The sequence below is a fragment of the Fusarium subglutinans genome (assembly GCF_013396075.1).
Source record: "Fusarium subglutinans strain NRRL 66333 chromosome Unknown NRRL66333_c0000005, whole genome shotgun sequence".
NCBI classification, from domain to species: Eukaryota; Fungi; Ascomycota; class Sordariomycetes; order Hypocreales; family Nectriaceae; genus Fusarium; species Fusarium subglutinans.
This window is the reverse complement of record NW_023502068.1, coordinates 309,693-324,672: the sequence shown is the minus strand read 5'-3', so window position 1 is coordinate 324,672 and position 14,980 is coordinate 309,693. Positions and strand designations below refer to the sequence as shown.

The 14,980-nt window shown below is 48.8% G+C and overlaps 6 protein-coding genes across 6 annotated transcripts; 1 reads left to right on the top strand and 5 right to left on the bottom strand.

The window, feature by feature from the left end:
* Nucleotides 1-172: 172 nt before the first annotated feature.
* Nucleotides 173-1,386, bottom strand: FSUBG_1149 (potassium channel beta subunit; the record flags this gene model as incomplete). Its single annotated transcript, XM_036676177.1, has 4 exons — nucleotides 173-703; nucleotides 754-804; nucleotides 858-1,060; nucleotides 1,113-1,386. The coding sequence occupies 4 exons, from the start codon at nucleotides 1,384-1,386 to the stop codon at nucleotides 173-175; spliced, it is 1,059 nt and encodes a 352-aa protein (XP_036543317.1).
* A 495-nt stretch (nucleotides 1,387-1,881) lies between these two features.
* On the bottom strand, nucleotides 1,882-3,655 carry FSUBG_1148 (sucrose utilization SUC1; the record flags this gene model as incomplete). Its single annotated transcript, XM_036676166.1, has 3 exons — nucleotides 1,882-2,343; nucleotides 2,398-2,857; nucleotides 2,907-3,655. 3 exons carry the CDS (start codon nucleotides 3,653-3,655, stop codon nucleotides 1,882-1,884), a joined length of 1,671 nt encoding a protein of 556 aa, XP_036543316.1.
* A 262-nt stretch (nucleotides 3,656-3,917) lies between these two features.
* On the bottom strand, nucleotides 3,918-8,201 carry FSUBG_1147 (H+-transporting ATPase; the record flags this gene model as incomplete). Its single annotated transcript, XM_036676155.1, has 9 exons — nucleotides 3,918-3,982; nucleotides 4,030-4,304; nucleotides 4,351-4,471; nucleotides 4,864-5,392; nucleotides 5,444-5,517; nucleotides 5,568-6,740; nucleotides 6,806-7,391; nucleotides 7,495-7,718; nucleotides 7,772-8,201. 9 exons carry the CDS (start codon nucleotides 8,199-8,201, stop codon nucleotides 3,918-3,920), a joined length of 3,477 nt encoding a protein of 1,158 aa, XP_036543315.1.
* A 2,164-nt stretch (nucleotides 8,202-10,365) lies between these two features.
* FSUBG_1146 (uncharacterized protein) lies at nucleotides 10,366-10,731 on the bottom strand (the record flags this gene model as incomplete). Its single annotated transcript, XM_036676144.1, has 1 exon — nucleotides 10,366-10,731. One exon carries the CDS (start codon nucleotides 10,729-10,731, stop codon nucleotides 10,366-10,368), a length of 366 nt encoding a protein of 121 aa, XP_036543314.1.
* A 459-nt stretch (nucleotides 10,732-11,190) lies between these two features.
* On the bottom strand, nucleotides 11,191-12,889 carry FSUBG_1145 (nicotinamide mononucleotide permease; the record flags this gene model as incomplete). The annotated part of the gene is made up of 3 exons (XM_036676133.1): nucleotides 11,191-11,449; nucleotides 11,499-12,610; nucleotides 12,659-12,889. The coding sequence occupies 3 exons, from the start codon at nucleotides 12,887-12,889 to the stop codon at nucleotides 11,191-11,193; spliced, it is 1,602 nt and encodes a 533-aa protein (XP_036543313.1).
* Nucleotides 12,890-13,541: 652 nt separating this feature from the next.
* On the top strand, nucleotides 13,542-14,685 carry FSUBG_1144 (family taurine catabolism dioxygenase; the record flags this gene model as incomplete). Its single annotated transcript, XM_036676122.1, has 2 exons — nucleotides 13,542-14,090; nucleotides 14,176-14,685. The coding sequence occupies 2 exons, from the start codon at nucleotides 13,542-13,544 to the stop codon at nucleotides 14,683-14,685; spliced, it is 1,059 nt and encodes a 352-aa protein (XP_036543312.1).
* Nucleotides 14,686-14,980: the final 295 nt, after the last annotated feature.

The following is a 14,980-nucleotide window of genomic DNA, read 5'->3' as shown; positions in this document are numbered from 1 at the left end:
CAACCGTCCAATGCTCTTAGGACTATCACAAGAGCTCAGCCATGAATATGACATGATATGGTCTCATATATACTCTACGATTTTGTGGTTCCTCAACGCCTTCGCTTCCAGCGCCTTGATATTCGACCCTCTTCATGCGATGAATTTCTCTTTGAATTTTCATTTGAAGTCTCTAACTCTGTCTAGCAGGATCCAGCTCAACCTTGTTCTTCGTAATTGCATCAATTTCCTCCATAATCTCTGGCGTCAGCTTATCAAGAATCTTCAGCGAGGCAACAGTATCATCCAACTGCTCAGGCCGGCTGGCACCGGTGATAACACTGGTAACATTGGGGTTCTTAAGACACCAGGCAATGCCAAGCTGAGCCTGGCTGATGCCCAGCTTATCTGCAATGGGCTTTAACTGCCGAACCTTGTCGATCTCCTCCTTCCAGTCATCAGTGCCAATGCGTCCGCGCATGAAGTCGGCGAAGTTGTCCTTGCTGGCTTCAAAACGGGAGTCTTTGGGTGGCTTGCCGTCAACTATGTCGTTGTACTTTCCACTGAGAACGCCCATTTTCAGAGGGGAGAATGAAGTGATGCCTAGACCAGTGCGCTCATATAGGCGTTGGAATTGGCCTTCAACTCTGTCTCTGACGAGGAGGTTGTAAAAGGGTTGCTCGGCGATAGGTCCAATCATTCTAAGATCACGAGCAATTCCGACCTGTTGATGTGAGGATCCAAGCACATTGTATGTAGGTGATGGTGACTTACAGCTTCGGCAATCTCATCAGCGGACCACTCTGATGTACCCCAGTAGAAAGCCTAGTGACCTCGTCAGCGCTGCTACAATCAAGCTTGGCGAATGATATGCAAACCTTTCCGTTATCAATCAAGTAGTTGAATGCTCTGACAGTCTCCTCCATAGGAGTCAGTCTATCCGGCCGGTGAGCGTAGACAATGTCGACATAGTTGAGCTGAAGTCGCTCCAATGAGGCGTCTAGACCCTCGATAATGTGCTTTCTCGAAAGCCCATGATTGTTGACGAGAATCTCTCCATTAACGGCACCCCAGTTAATCTCTGAGAAATATTAGCATAAGGCTTCGAATACCTGGCGCATTTAAGGGCTCACTTGTGCTAATGACCAAATCGCTGCGCTTCCACCCAAAGTGCTTAATAGCCTTTCCCATGACAATCTCAGCTTGGCCAGCAGTATAGTTCTCGGCTGTGTCGAAGAAATTGATTCCAAGGTCGTAAGCCTTCTTCATGCAAGCAAATGCCTCCTCATCTTGGGCGTAGCCTCCATAGGTCATCCAGCTACCAAGACCAATCGCAGAGACATGTAAACCGGATCTACCGAGACGACGGTAGATCATGCCAGTGTTTCTAGGTTCAGCCCAAGCCATTTTAGCGATTTATGGTGATGGGAATTTGCGCGAAGTGAATGTTTGTACCTATACACCTTTGTCAGTGGAATTGGGGTTTATGTAGCCGGAGAATATTTCGGAGATTGATTCGGAGCGGGGATGACTTACAGGATTGTTGATTGTTCTAGGAAGCAGTGCCGCCAACAAATTGGGAGGGTCTTGTTTGTTGAGTTAAATTGAGCAGAGTCAGTAGATTTGAGGTACTGGCAAGTTGACTCATACGGTGAATCGACAAAGAGCTTCATCAAGTCGGATATTCCGACTGCCTTGCTGTCGCACCTGGGTTTCTGCCTTTCCCATCTGCAAGTGTCGGGCAGCGGGGAACTGCAGTAGCTTAACAAGGGTACAATGGCGCAATACGGGGTCCTCGTTACGCCATGCTAAGCCAGCGATGGAAGAATTTTCCAACTTTAGGGTGAAATTTAGGCCTAATTTTGCCTGAAGACACTAATCTCATCGATCCTTTGCCTGAACTTAGGTTGGTGTCTCAATTATCTGCTGGATTTCGTCCTGCTCAGCAACATCGCGGGGCATCGACTCCAGTAGCATACGAGTAAGCGGCGATGGCGATCGAACCAGGTAACCGAGGTCCAAGGGTGGCCAGCAAATTTGAGAAGCTTGGCCTTCCATGAATTGATACGTTGGCATCGTGAGGTTTGGTTGTGCTGTCAAAAGCTCGGCCGTATCCTGAAAGGTCGATGGTAGATTTGCTTCAAAAGTCACCGAATCACCCTCTGGTTCCAGCATGCGGCCTGAATTGAAGATTGCGTCCATTCGTATTGTGAGGAGTGAAAGAAGAGTACGATTGCCTCCCCGGCAGGACGAAAGTATGTCGCGTAGTTGATGGAGTATTGGACCCGATTGATCGATTTGTATTGAGTGATCACTTGCGATCGCGTCAATTACTGCCGTAGCAATCTCAAATGTTTTGAATTCCTGTCCCGATTGTGAGCTCACCTTGTATTATGCTCGATTCATAATGAGACTCACCAGCGTTGGTCCATGAGACTCAAGAGCAGCTTTTGGAAGCTCGGAAACGAGGCTCAAAAAGTCTTTGGCGATATGAATGGGGTTCATCGAAGGTATGACAATTCCAAATCGAAGAGCCGCGCGCCATAGCACAGCACGCATCCACTGTCTTGTAACAAACATGTCTGCTCGCTGGACTTCGTTTATCGGCCCCCAATCGTCATTATCGGCCGAGTCGAGAAGCTTTTGCTGCAGGAGCTCCAAGCAATTCTGAGCCACAGAGGCCATGTTGGATATCTCCGAGTCCGCGTCGATGTTGCGAAGTATCTCAAAGATGTTGGACTGATCAAAGACCCAGAACAGATGGACCAACTTTAGAAATGCTGGTAAAACCTCAGCACGGTCATCAGCTCCTCCGAACCACGGGAACAAGATGTTGGGCTTGAGGACTATGGGAAGCTTGTGCAAGAGAGCAACACCTCTGAGCGATACCTATTAGCAAAAGATCTTTTCTTGATGAAGGTTCATACCTCTCAGTGACAAACAGTAGCCAGAGAATCCGTCGCGAAACATGTTGATCGGCTTCTGAAAGCGAAGGATATGTAGACTCACGATCAAGCCTTAATATTTGTGCCTGCGTGATAGCTTCACGCAGGTACACAAGCGACTTTGTCCCTCCAGGCAAGGCGTTCTCATGGTAAATATGTAGGAAGAAGGAAATCCTCAAAGCATCCAACAGACCCAGCTTCTCACTCAACCCACTTGTTTCCGCTTCCTCTACGCTGGGCCGCCATGCAGTATCCAGTTTCAGTTGAGCGATAGCAGCGAGAGCCACAGCATTAGCAAGGCACCTCGCTGCACCGCCTTCATTGGGATTCTGCCGAATCTTGTTCCTTAGATCAGTTGCATCGACGATGGGCCAGATGGGGTACAGTCTGTCAGAGTAAATCTCTAGAACGTCAAGTAAACAGGCTATTTCATCAACAGGCGACGGTGACTTCTTGGCAATAGCTTGATCCGGGCTTGAGGTATCGCTTTTCTCTACATCGCCATGGCGTCTTCGCTCAATCTTATCCAACGTTCGTGGTCTCAATCCTCGCGGCCCTCTCGTTCCTTGTGAACGATTGAAGGTACATTCTATGCCTGATGCCTCACACGCTGTGCAAGGGGGTGTTTCTGAGCAGCGGATCTTTCTAATCTTGCATGAATCGCAGGCACGTCTCGCGAGCTTCTGACGAGAACTCGGAGTGTTTTTCGGAGGTCGTGCAGGTGGGGTCATGGCTCAGAGGTCGAATTGCTAGATGGGAGTCAGAAGGATCACCATTGACCAGTGACAAGAACGAAAGTGCGGCAAATGAGAAGACTCGGCAGAAATGAATTGTTTCTGTGCTACTTGTGGTGCAAATGACGTGCTGGTCCGTTGCGATCTCGCCTTCCAGGACCCCTGTCTACCCCGGATTTTGGTTCCCTTCTAAGCCTCGGTAGCTCCCCCGCCATTCTCCAACGAGATTGCCCTAGGATCTCTGTCGCCCTTTCCTCCTTTAGAGCTTAGACGGTCGTCTCTGTCTGTTGCAGTAGGCGTCAGTCCGGGCTTGTAGTTCCTGCCCTATATCATGAATTAGCTTGAATTAATACTTATGAATTGTCACTAACAAGAAAGCTCGACGCTGGGATCCTCCTCGATGGGAGCAGGAGGGTTGGGTGTTGGTTGGGGCGAGGGAGCGGCGACTTCGGGCCAGACGCAAGGGATAATCTCATCCCATTGCTTCCAAGAAGCATCCTCTTCTGACAAAGAAACAATTGGAGTTGCCATAGTCTCACACGTAAACTTAGTATAGAAAAATGGCAATGTCATCCGTCGAATTTCTGGGAACTCGTATGAAGGCTGGAATATGGAGGTTGAAAAGAAAGAAGGAAAGAAGTACGCACTGTAAGGTTTATTTCGGTTTTGTGTGCTCCTTCTGCCTAGGACACTGAATCATGCTGTCATAATTTCTCTTGTCGCGAGGAAGGAGGGAGCTGCTGGGCAGGTTACGAGTGGAGAACTCGAGAGGAGCGTTGAGGAGAGACTGAAGACGGCCCTGGCTGATCTCATCTTGGTAGGGGTGGTAGCTGGTATACCGGATACTCACTACCTATTTATTGCTGGTTTTGAAACAAGTGTCAAAGTGGAAGGGAGTTCATCAATGGGGAGAAGTCATCAGAGCTTTGGCTTGTACGGCAAGTGTAAGCCAAGTGTAAGGCAACAGCGAAGAGAGATGGGAAAGACATATCACTAAAAATGGTATGGAAGTAAAAAATTCCTCCTTAAGCGGAAGGAAATATCTGCCTACCTTACCTACCTGAGTTGGGCAGGTAACCAACCCTCCCCCCCATCCCTGCCTTCATCGACAAACTCAACTTCGTACTCTCATACTTTCTCACAATACAACGGTCTCTAAATATCATCATCCTCATCGGCAGCTTTCTCTGCCAGCATATACCGACTCTTTCCAGTCTTCTCATCAAACTCATGCTCGATGGCAAGCTTTTGCAGGTGGCCGAGAATGTTCTCAAGCTTCGTGTCCTTCTTTTTGCGATCTTTCCTACCCAGATTATCCAACCAAGACAGCTTGTTGAGAACGAAATAAACGATAGCGATGACAACGGTCACACCGAAAGAGTAAAGCCAGACGATCACAACAGTCACGATGTCGACCCAGCCATTGCTGCTTTGCTTGAAGTTCGACTCAGGGTGGGAGATCTCACCCGTACCTGACATCCAGCCAAAGAGACAAAAAAGAGTGGCGAGGATATCTACACCGAGGATGGCGAACACCAGTTGCCACGATGGCCACGTCTTGCCGCCCCGCGTGACGAAGATGAGCCAATTCTCTGTGAGGGCGACTTCAAGAAAGAGAATCTCTTGAACAGAGCCGAAATTCTGAACAATGCCTCCGTTGGGTAGAAAGAGTGTGCCTCGAAGAACCCATGTTGCCAAAGCCAGAAGAATTCCAAGGATCACACTCATAACCCACTATCATAGCGTTAGCCTTCGCTAGCAACATATCAGACATCACGAACTTACAATCTTGGGTAGCTGCCATTCTACCGGCCTCGGTTCCCAATGAGCATTATCATAAGCAACTGCAACTGTCGCCACTGTCACAGCGTTAGCCTCGCCCACAAAACTTCAAACTTCAAGAACTAACGGTCCGCAAAAAGAGCCAAAAATACTATGAGGTCGACTCGGATAGTTTCGTTGATGATGATCATGGACAGCGTGAGATAGATTTCCAGATGGAGACAGAGCGCAATACGATATTGTATGTACGCTTTCATTCTCTGAAAGATTTGCCGAGCGGTTTTAATAGCCAAAACGATGGTGCTTAGACCTGGGGCGAGAAAGACGATATCCGCTGCGGCTTGGGCGGCTTCGGAGGCACCCTCGACTGCGATGCCACAATCAGCCTTCTTTAAGGAGGGAGCATCATTGACACCATCACCAGTCATTGCCGTGAGATGGCCTCTTTGTTGCAGCATTTCGACAACCGTGTACTTATGCTCGGGAAACACCTCTGCAAAACCATCTGCACGCTCCACGAAATCGTGCTGCACACTTCCGGATAAACCGCCGTGGATGAGTCGTTCTGAGTTGTACACTTTTGTTCCAAGGGACAACATTTTGCAGGTTTCCTTTGCAATGGCTATGGCATCTCCAGTCAACATCTTGACGGGGACTCCAAGATGGCCTGCCTCAATGATTGTCTGGGCTGTATCCTCTCGAGGAGGATCGAACATAGATAGCAAACCCAAAATGACCCAGGGACCATCGTTCTTCTTGTAAGCGACACCAAGCGAACGGAATCCTCTTCGAGCAAAATCTTGAGCTTTCTCTTTGTATATTCGACTTTCGTCCTCTGAGCCTGAAGCCAGTTTCAGTACCGCTTTTGGGGCTCCCTTGACGCACCAAAACTTGTCATTCCCAAGACGACAAACCGCAGTAATTCGCTTGGATACAGGATCGAAAGGTGTGAACGACTCAGTCACCCACCCTTGCTTGAGAATCTCTCTGGCTTCGGGGTAGCGTTTGAGGGTAAGGATAGTGACTTTGTCGATAGGATCCAGGGTTCTGAGGTTATGGCTCGAAGCAAGAGCTGCGACCGCCATCATCCAATTGACGTCCTGGCCTTCTGCCAGCCAAGGATCGCGAATCGATAGTTTATTGGCAGTCAGCGTGCCAGTCTTGTCAGAACAGAGAATGTCGACGCCAGCAAGAGATTCAATTGCAGTGAGCTTTTGAACAATGGCCTTTTGTTTCGCAAGATAGGCTGCTCCAACGGCGAGAGTGGTGGTTGTCACCACTGGAAGACCAACAGGGACACCTGGTTCGGAACTATTAGCCAAGTTCACTCCATAACAACTGAGTTGGGGTTCTTTCGAGACCTACCAATAATGAGAAGAACAAGGGCATAATGGAGAAGATTCTGCGATCCAGGCTCCGTCATTCCAATGTGGTGGAAGAATCCTCCGATCCAGGCTATCAGGATCCAGAACATGACGAGAACGAGAAGCGAGGTTCCAATGTTGTTCATGATGGCCTTGAAATGGCCTTGATCCTTAGCTCCCTGTACAAGGTCTGCAGTGCGGCCGACAAAGGACTCTTTAGCAGTGGTCTGAACAAGAGCGAAGGCTTTTCCTCTCTTGCAGCCAGTGGTATAGTAGACCACATCACCGAGGTATTTCTCAACAGCTAGAGACTCGCCGGTGATAGCCGATTGATCAATCGCTGCGAGAGGACGGCTGCGATAGTCGAGCGGCTCCTGCTCATGACTATGTTGGTGGGCATCATGTTCTGTCGATGTGTCATGATCATGTTCTTTGTCTGCACCATCAGCAAATTCATCTTCCTCGTCGCTGCGGTCGAGTTTATCTTCAGCTCGGAGACGTTTGTAAAGTTCAAAATCTTCGGGGCGTGTATAGTCGCAGATAAGGCGAGCATCTGCAGCAACGGTACCGCCTTCTTGAACAATGAGCTAGGCATCAGTCAGTCGGTGGTTGCAAGAAGGAACGGCTTAAGTCTGACGGCTTCAGGAAGGAACCACTAAATTTTGACAGCCTCGGGAAGGAACCACTTACGATGTCTCCTGGAACAAGTTCTCGTGCCAGAATTTCTTGTTCGTTGCTATCACGTATGACTGTGCAACGCATCGCGATATCACCCTTGAGACTAGCGACGACGTCTGCGGCTTGCTTCTCCTGGTAGAAGCCGACGAAGGCGTTGAGCATAAGAATACCGACAATGACTCCGAAATCCACCCAATCCCCGAGACCGACTGCGAGAAGGGCCGCAACCTCCATGACTGCAATGCGATGATCAACAAGTGAACCTTACACGGACGGCAGAATGAATTACCATAAAGAATGGGGCCTCGGAAAAAGGAAATGAACTTAACGAGCATGTTCTCCTTCTCCGAAACCAACTCGTTCCATCCTGTTACTTGTCGTCGTCTTTCAACTTCATCCGACGCAAGACCAGCTGTGAGATCCGTCTCAAGCCAGGCATCAGGAGTGCCCTTCTTAGCAGGAGGCTCCTCCTGAGCATCGACACCACTGCCGAACTGCCACCAATGCTTCTTCTTGACCTTTCCATCACGGTCATCAACTGCGCGACGACGATCTTCGCGATAGTTGCTGATGTAGTGATCAAGGGCAGGAAACTCGCCGAGACTGTCATCTACAATGCTGGCGGCTCTCCCGCCCCTAGAAGTGCGGGAGGCTCGCCGGCCAGCATTGGATTCCAGGTCATCGTTGTTGTTCTTGCGACGACGGAAAAGTTTAGACATTGATGATAACGTTCAAGCAGATTATGATGATAGAGGATAATTAGGGTCACGAGATCTATGTACGCACTTGTCTTGAGAACAGGATGCAAACACACACTCCATCACATCTTTCCAGGCGCAATGAGCCGTTATTTATTGCTTTTCGCATTCTCTGTGAGCGCATAGCTTACTGCCTTTTACGGACAGCTCTCATCTCTTCAGCGTTGCAACCCGCTCACTGCAACCTCGCGTTCGCGAATATGAATATTGACCGACTTCCTGTGACTCTGGAGCGTTATTTTCCAGAAGCTCCCGTGTGATCCGGAAGGCAGATCTGCATCGCTAGAGCCTAGAAGCAATCACCAGAGGGTTGCATGCCAGGATGATTCTGTCACCAATAACACAATTTCCGTCAAGATGTACAATCAACAATGAGGGATTAAGAATTGAGTTTCTGGGTATTTCATTAAAGCCGGGCGATGGGTGCATAACTATGACGACCTTCAGGTGCCGCATAGCCGTTGTCAATTCGTGATCTCGGTTCTGACGGATGTGATATTCGACAAGTTGGATACATTATATAGTGTAGCCTCAACCCCGCGAAACTGTGAAAGATACAATTGGACGTTGTATATTTGGGGTCATGCGGAGAGATTTGTCGGCCAAAATGCCTGCCGAGTCGGCGACCCCCAGTGACCAATTCCTTGTTTTCGGAAATCGAGACTAGAGCTGAAGAGTAAGCTCTTGAGGTCTTCTAACAAACGGACGGACTCAGCTAAAACTTCCCGGTAGACCCTGAGTTCAGAGATGGAAGCATTTCCATGGAGGTGAACTTCACCGACCAATGTCACATCATGTTGCGCGGTTGGTTCGATTGGTGAACATGGTGTCGAATCGGCTGGAAATAAGCGATCCGGTAGCTTTTTACCTATTGTAGTCATAAGTCTCGTGCCCGTTCAACAATATTGTGACTTACACGATGCGTCGGGAGGGGGTCCCTCCCACAGCAGGGAACGCCCAACCACCAGCGAGGTTTCATCCCATTGGAATTGCTCTAATTCCATATTCGATGGTGAAGGCCGAGCTGCCATTATCAACAATTAGAAATGGTCCCTAGGCATAAAAGCAGTAAAAATTCTAGCAGAATAATATGATCCAGAGAATGGCAGATTGCACGTACAGGAAGGAGCGAGCAGTCTGGTGGGCATCGCAACCTAATGGGTCGACATCTGTGAAGGAAAGCGCATACACATAACCCTTCTCTTCCTTCCTTCCTTGCCTGAAATCGGCCTCAATGGCATGAACGTGTTCTAGAAATGATGAACAAGCCATCCAACACATGGCTTGTGTGTAACATCCCACAACGGCACGTACTGTGGTATTGTGGAATTATAACTTATTATTCAACCGTCGCATGTTCGCTGTAGGGCATACTTGAACTTCAACATCAGTCGATACACAGCCTCGAAGAGCTATATCGACGCCGAGACGAAACATTAAGGAATTCGCAACATCGCCCCTCTAGCTGGGCAACACTGATTCGGGTGTTGCTAGCAGCACGGGGGATGGAGAGCGAGTCGACAGCATCAGGACTTGACCTTTGTTAGCACAATGCCCGGTCAATATCGGCCGACTCCTTCAAACCGAGCATCCTACCAAGGAGCTTCTTGCGATGGCGTCTTGAGGCCACACTGATGAGCGGCCACAGTTCACGCCTCTAATCTCGCCATAGCTGTCGGCGGTACATGTCTAGGCAGGAACGAGCATGCTGACCAACCACTGTAATAAGAGAGTCTAGCAGTTCAGGTTGAGCAAGGAGAGTTGCAGCTGACCTTCCGAGAGTGAGCTTGCAGGTGTGAAGGTAGGCATGCTCTTGCTAAGAGTCGCTGGTCTCCCACAAGTAACCGTCCATAGTCACAAGACAGTAGAGGTTCGCTTCACGTTAGATGCCAAAGGTAGTGATGGAAAAAACAAACTAGTATTGAACAGCAACAACACATTTGCCAACCCAAGACATAATGACACCATATTTTTGCGATGCTGGATTCTTACATATTCACTAGGAAATAGCTGGATAAACAAACGGTTCAAGCTCAACAAACTGTATACAAATCATACTGTCAGATGTTAGCGGTCAAGATTTACCAAAGCCTGGGGGCCGAATCCATACTTTCATAATAACACTCTACATATCCAACAGAACAAGTCCAAGAGAGAGAGCCGCCGGAGCAGCCTGGATGTAGAGAATCTTCTTGTTGGCGGTGAGACCACCATACGCACCCGCAACCAAGACACAGCCGTTGAAGAAGATCTGGAGCTGCTTTGAGAACTCAGGGTTCGGGTGAAGAAGCGACCAAATCAGTCCAGCGGACAAGAAGCCGTTGTAGAGTCCCTGATTGGCAGCCATTGTCTTGGTCTGCTCAGCGAATTCGGGCGTGAGTCTGAAAGCCTTTCTTCCACGAGGCTTGGTCCAGAGAAACATTTCCAGAACGAGGATGTAGCTGTGTAAAGCGCCGACGAGGCCGCTGGCAGTGAGTCCGATGACGCCCATTTTGACAATTTTATTCGAGAACAAGAATTAGAAATGCGTGAGACGAGGCAGTTGAGATGAAATGAGAGGAATTGGACAGGAATTAAGCTTTGAGACAAAGTTGGCGATGTGCCTCAAACATGCTTAATTTGATGACTAATAAATACTAAGCAATCGCGAAAAATGTCATTGCGCTCGCATTTGCATCCGCGTTTGGGATTCTTGGCCGAAGACAGCGGGAACAGCGACTGAAACCAGTAACGACTTGAACTCTAAATACAAGAAGCGTTGCTGTGGAACGGCAGTTTTCTCAGTCACGATGAGTTTCATAACCTAGCACCACAGGAGACCTTGCTTTAAATGTATCAACAGATCCCACGTAGCCATTCTCAGGCGTTGAATGAATCAACTGGTTAACATACAGTGTATACATATGCTAAAGAATACTAACTCGACCCAATCACCACAACACTCATATCCTCAGTAAGCAAAGCGGAAATCGAGTCGCTTGTTTCCATCAATCTCTCGCTGTTCCTTGTCCGTCTGGTATTCAAGCTTCTGCTCCGCTGTCATCTGTTCCCACTGTTCAATCTTCTTCTTGTTGAGGTGGATGAGCCAGAATCGTTGGGCGAGGAATGCAACGACAGAGAGGCACAGGATCGAAATGAGCACCTTGTTGCCGTTTTTGTAGTAAGGAGCATCCCACTTGCGGTAGATCTGAGAGCTTGTAACGCTTCCCCTGTTTTCTGTTAGTATTTGTTTGTTGATCAGGCAAGGGTCAAACTCACATTTGAACGATGACGTTGTATGTAGCCGCAGCAATGGCTCGCTTCTTAACATCGAAAGAGTTCTCGGAAATCCAAGAAGAAACCAGAGGGTGAAAGTAGGGATATCCAGAGATCAGGGTAATAATAGAGAAACGTCCCCATTCTCGGCCCTCGTCAGGAAGAGTGAGAAGGGCCGTAAGAAGTGGAAGTGACCAGATCTCGCCAAATAGACAATGGAACGTCCTCTCGTTAAAGTACTCTGAACTGTATGCCAGCGCAAGCATAGTAACGATTTGGAGTGCAGCAGAGGGTGCGGTGAGCAGGTTGCTAGCCAAGGTACTGAACTTTCCAACTCGCTTAAGCGTAAGAGTCAAGTATGCCTGAACAGGTGCGGCAGGAATGTAGGCAACGAGACCAATAAAATAAAGACCCCAAAGCGAGGGGTCCGACCATGCGTTCTTGACATCCTGCCATGTAGCAGGCTCCTTCAATGCTGTAAGACCCTTTGCAGGATCATCTCGAAGAATGCGGTTGATCATGATGACCTCCTCACGCTCAGTGTACCAAGACTTTCGCCAGATGAGAGACTTGGTACCTGTGGGCGAGGTAGGAAGGTAGGCCATCGAGACGAGACCGATGACCACGGTAAGAAGACCCTCGAGGAGGAGAAGCCAGAACCAGCCTGGGTGGCCGTTGACACCTCGCATCTCAATCAGTCCAGCAGCAAGGAGAGCAGATATGACACGGGCGATGTTGAGAGTAGACCAGAAAGCTGCAAGTCGAATAGATAGCTCCTTCGAGGTGTAAAAGTAAGTCGCCATGAGAATGACACCGGGGATGAAACCACCCTCAAAGGTACCAATGAGAGCACGGGTAACGTAGAAAGCAGCTCGTCCGGTCATGAAGGCTTGGAAGGTTGAGACAATACCCCAGCAGACCATGAGCGTGGGAAGAACATGCTTGAAGCCATATCGCTTGGTGAGAAACTGAACGGGAAACTCAGCCAGCAAGAAGCAAAGGACTTGGATGGTGGTTCCGTTGTTGTAATCATCGGTAGTCAATCCGAGATCAGTCAAGAGGTCATCAGCGAGCGCATTGGAGATGTTTCCACGATCCAATTGCAGGCCAAAGAACTATATCGTGTAAGCCGATTTCACCACCAATTGAGAAACAGTACATACCATAAGACACAGCCAAGACAAAAGCTTGAGGTCAGTCTTTCGTACTGCCCGTCTCTCCTCTTCAGGAGTCCATGTAGCCGAGGGATCCCACCGATGGCCGCCTTCGTAGTCGGCATGAGGAGGCAGAGCGTCTGACAATTGCTCTCGGCCAACTCCGACTTGCGTCTTGGTGATTTCCACCGACACGCGCTGAGCAGCTGCCGAGCTCGTCTCAATATCCGGGTTGCCCATGGCATAAAAAGAATCTCACTCAATGAGTTGGATAACTGTCAAGAGACTCAATTGAAGTGATCGTCGCTGAGATCCCAAGACTTGGGTTCTTGGTCAGATATATAAGAGACATCTACACTTTGACCATGGATATAGTTTGTCGCCGGAGACTCTTTCGGTAGGTAGTATACACAATAGTCCCCTTGTTGGGTGGCTCGATCACGCACGCCATAAGGACATGAAGCCAGATTTGGTAACACTCAATTCTCATAGTCAAGGGCCATGGTTCTCCAGGTGAGATACAACAGGTGGACTAGGAACTCAGAGCATGGCACTTGTAGAAATTACAGCTACGAGATTGGTCCAAACCCCTCGTTAGAGCTGGGGTAGATTCTCCGAGAAATTCTCCTCTCTCAAGCATGCCATCATTAGTCCCGATGTCGTCTTTGCGGGGGGAAATGATTCGGCATTGTACGTTTGGCCTGTAACGGTCTGAGGATTCCATTCTTGGTTAGGCTCACTCCCGTCATGCCGGGCCCTTGTTATTTATCAATGGGTGGTTATCCTCCGAAAGAGACTCCGGCTTGGATACAGCTTCACATAATTGTCACTGTTTGCCCTCGTTTTCTTATCAATTGACAAATATTGTTCAAACACAAGCACATATTGCATCATGCCTTCTGCTGCACCCGAGACCGTTTCTAGCAATATTGTCGGCGGAGATGTCCAAAGCCGTCCACGTCTATCAGAACCCTTGACTTACACGGGTAGTCTTGATGACATTCCTCAGCTCGACGTCACCCCTGTCATCGGCCGTGAGTACAATGGCCTCCAAATTAGAGACCTCTTGAAATGGGACGAGAGACACATCCGTGATCTTGCAGTCACTGTTTCTCAACGAGGTGTTGTCTTTCTGAAGAACCAGGATGTCACTCCTCAAGAGATGAAGGAGTTTATGCTGCGGCTTACAGAGGTTGCCGGGTGCCCTACTAGCTCAGGTCTGCATGTGCATCCTTTGACTGAAGAGGGTAGTGAGTTGGGTGATCAGATCAGTGTTATCTCAAGTGAGAAGCAGAAGAAGGGAGGTGGTTTGACACATCAGCTCAGCGATGTAAGCCGATATGCATCTGCTGGGTGGCACAGCGATATCACCTTTGAGAAGGTTCCCTCAGACTATGCTATGCTCAAGATTCACACTCTGCCAAAGACAGGCGGTGATACAGTATGTACTTACGACTGAGGTTCAAGCAACCCATGTTGCTTAGTTCTGTTCTTTCCGTCACCTACATCTTGCTAACTTGAAGCAGCTCTGGGCATCCGGATATGAGGTCTACGATAGACTGTCAGACCCCATGAAGAAGTTCCTCGAAGGACTGACCGCGACTCACGATGCCAGCTTCTTCCACGACGAGGCACGACGCCTGGGCAACCCGATCCGCAAAGGCATCCGTGGGTCTCCTCTCAATCAAGGCGAGAACCTCACATCAGTTCATCCTCTCATCCGAACAAACCCAGTCACAGGCTGGAAGTCAGTGTTTGTCAACAAGGGCTTCACCAAGCGCATTAATGGGTTGTCAAAAGATGAGAGCGATACACTGCTGGCGTACCTCTTCAACCTAGTGACACAGAACCACGATGCCCAGGTCCGATACCGTTGGAGCAAGAATGATCTCGCGATCTGGGATAATAGATCAACTTTCCACTGCGCAACGTATGACTATGAGGAAGCGAGAGCTGGAGATCGAGTTTGCAGTCTTGGCGAAGCGCCTTATCTTGATCTGAATAGCAAGAGCCGCAGGGAGGCACTCGGCATCTGATAATACCGGCTTATGTATAATATTGAATGAAGAATGTGTAATGTCACCAGATGGTGCTGTTGTCTCTAGTGATGATGACCGTATAATGACTGCTCTGTCAGCGGGCCTTGGGATGTGTTAAGAGGCATCCATGATTAGGTACTCTTTGTGACAAACTGTTGTCGTTGAAGGTCTGCCAATTTTAGACTGAATTGCCTAAATTTAGGTAAACTCATCTAAATCTTTATGTCATTTAGGCCTAAAGTCGTAGGTCTAAGTTGAGACGAGAATTTGATGACTCGATCAATCTATTTTA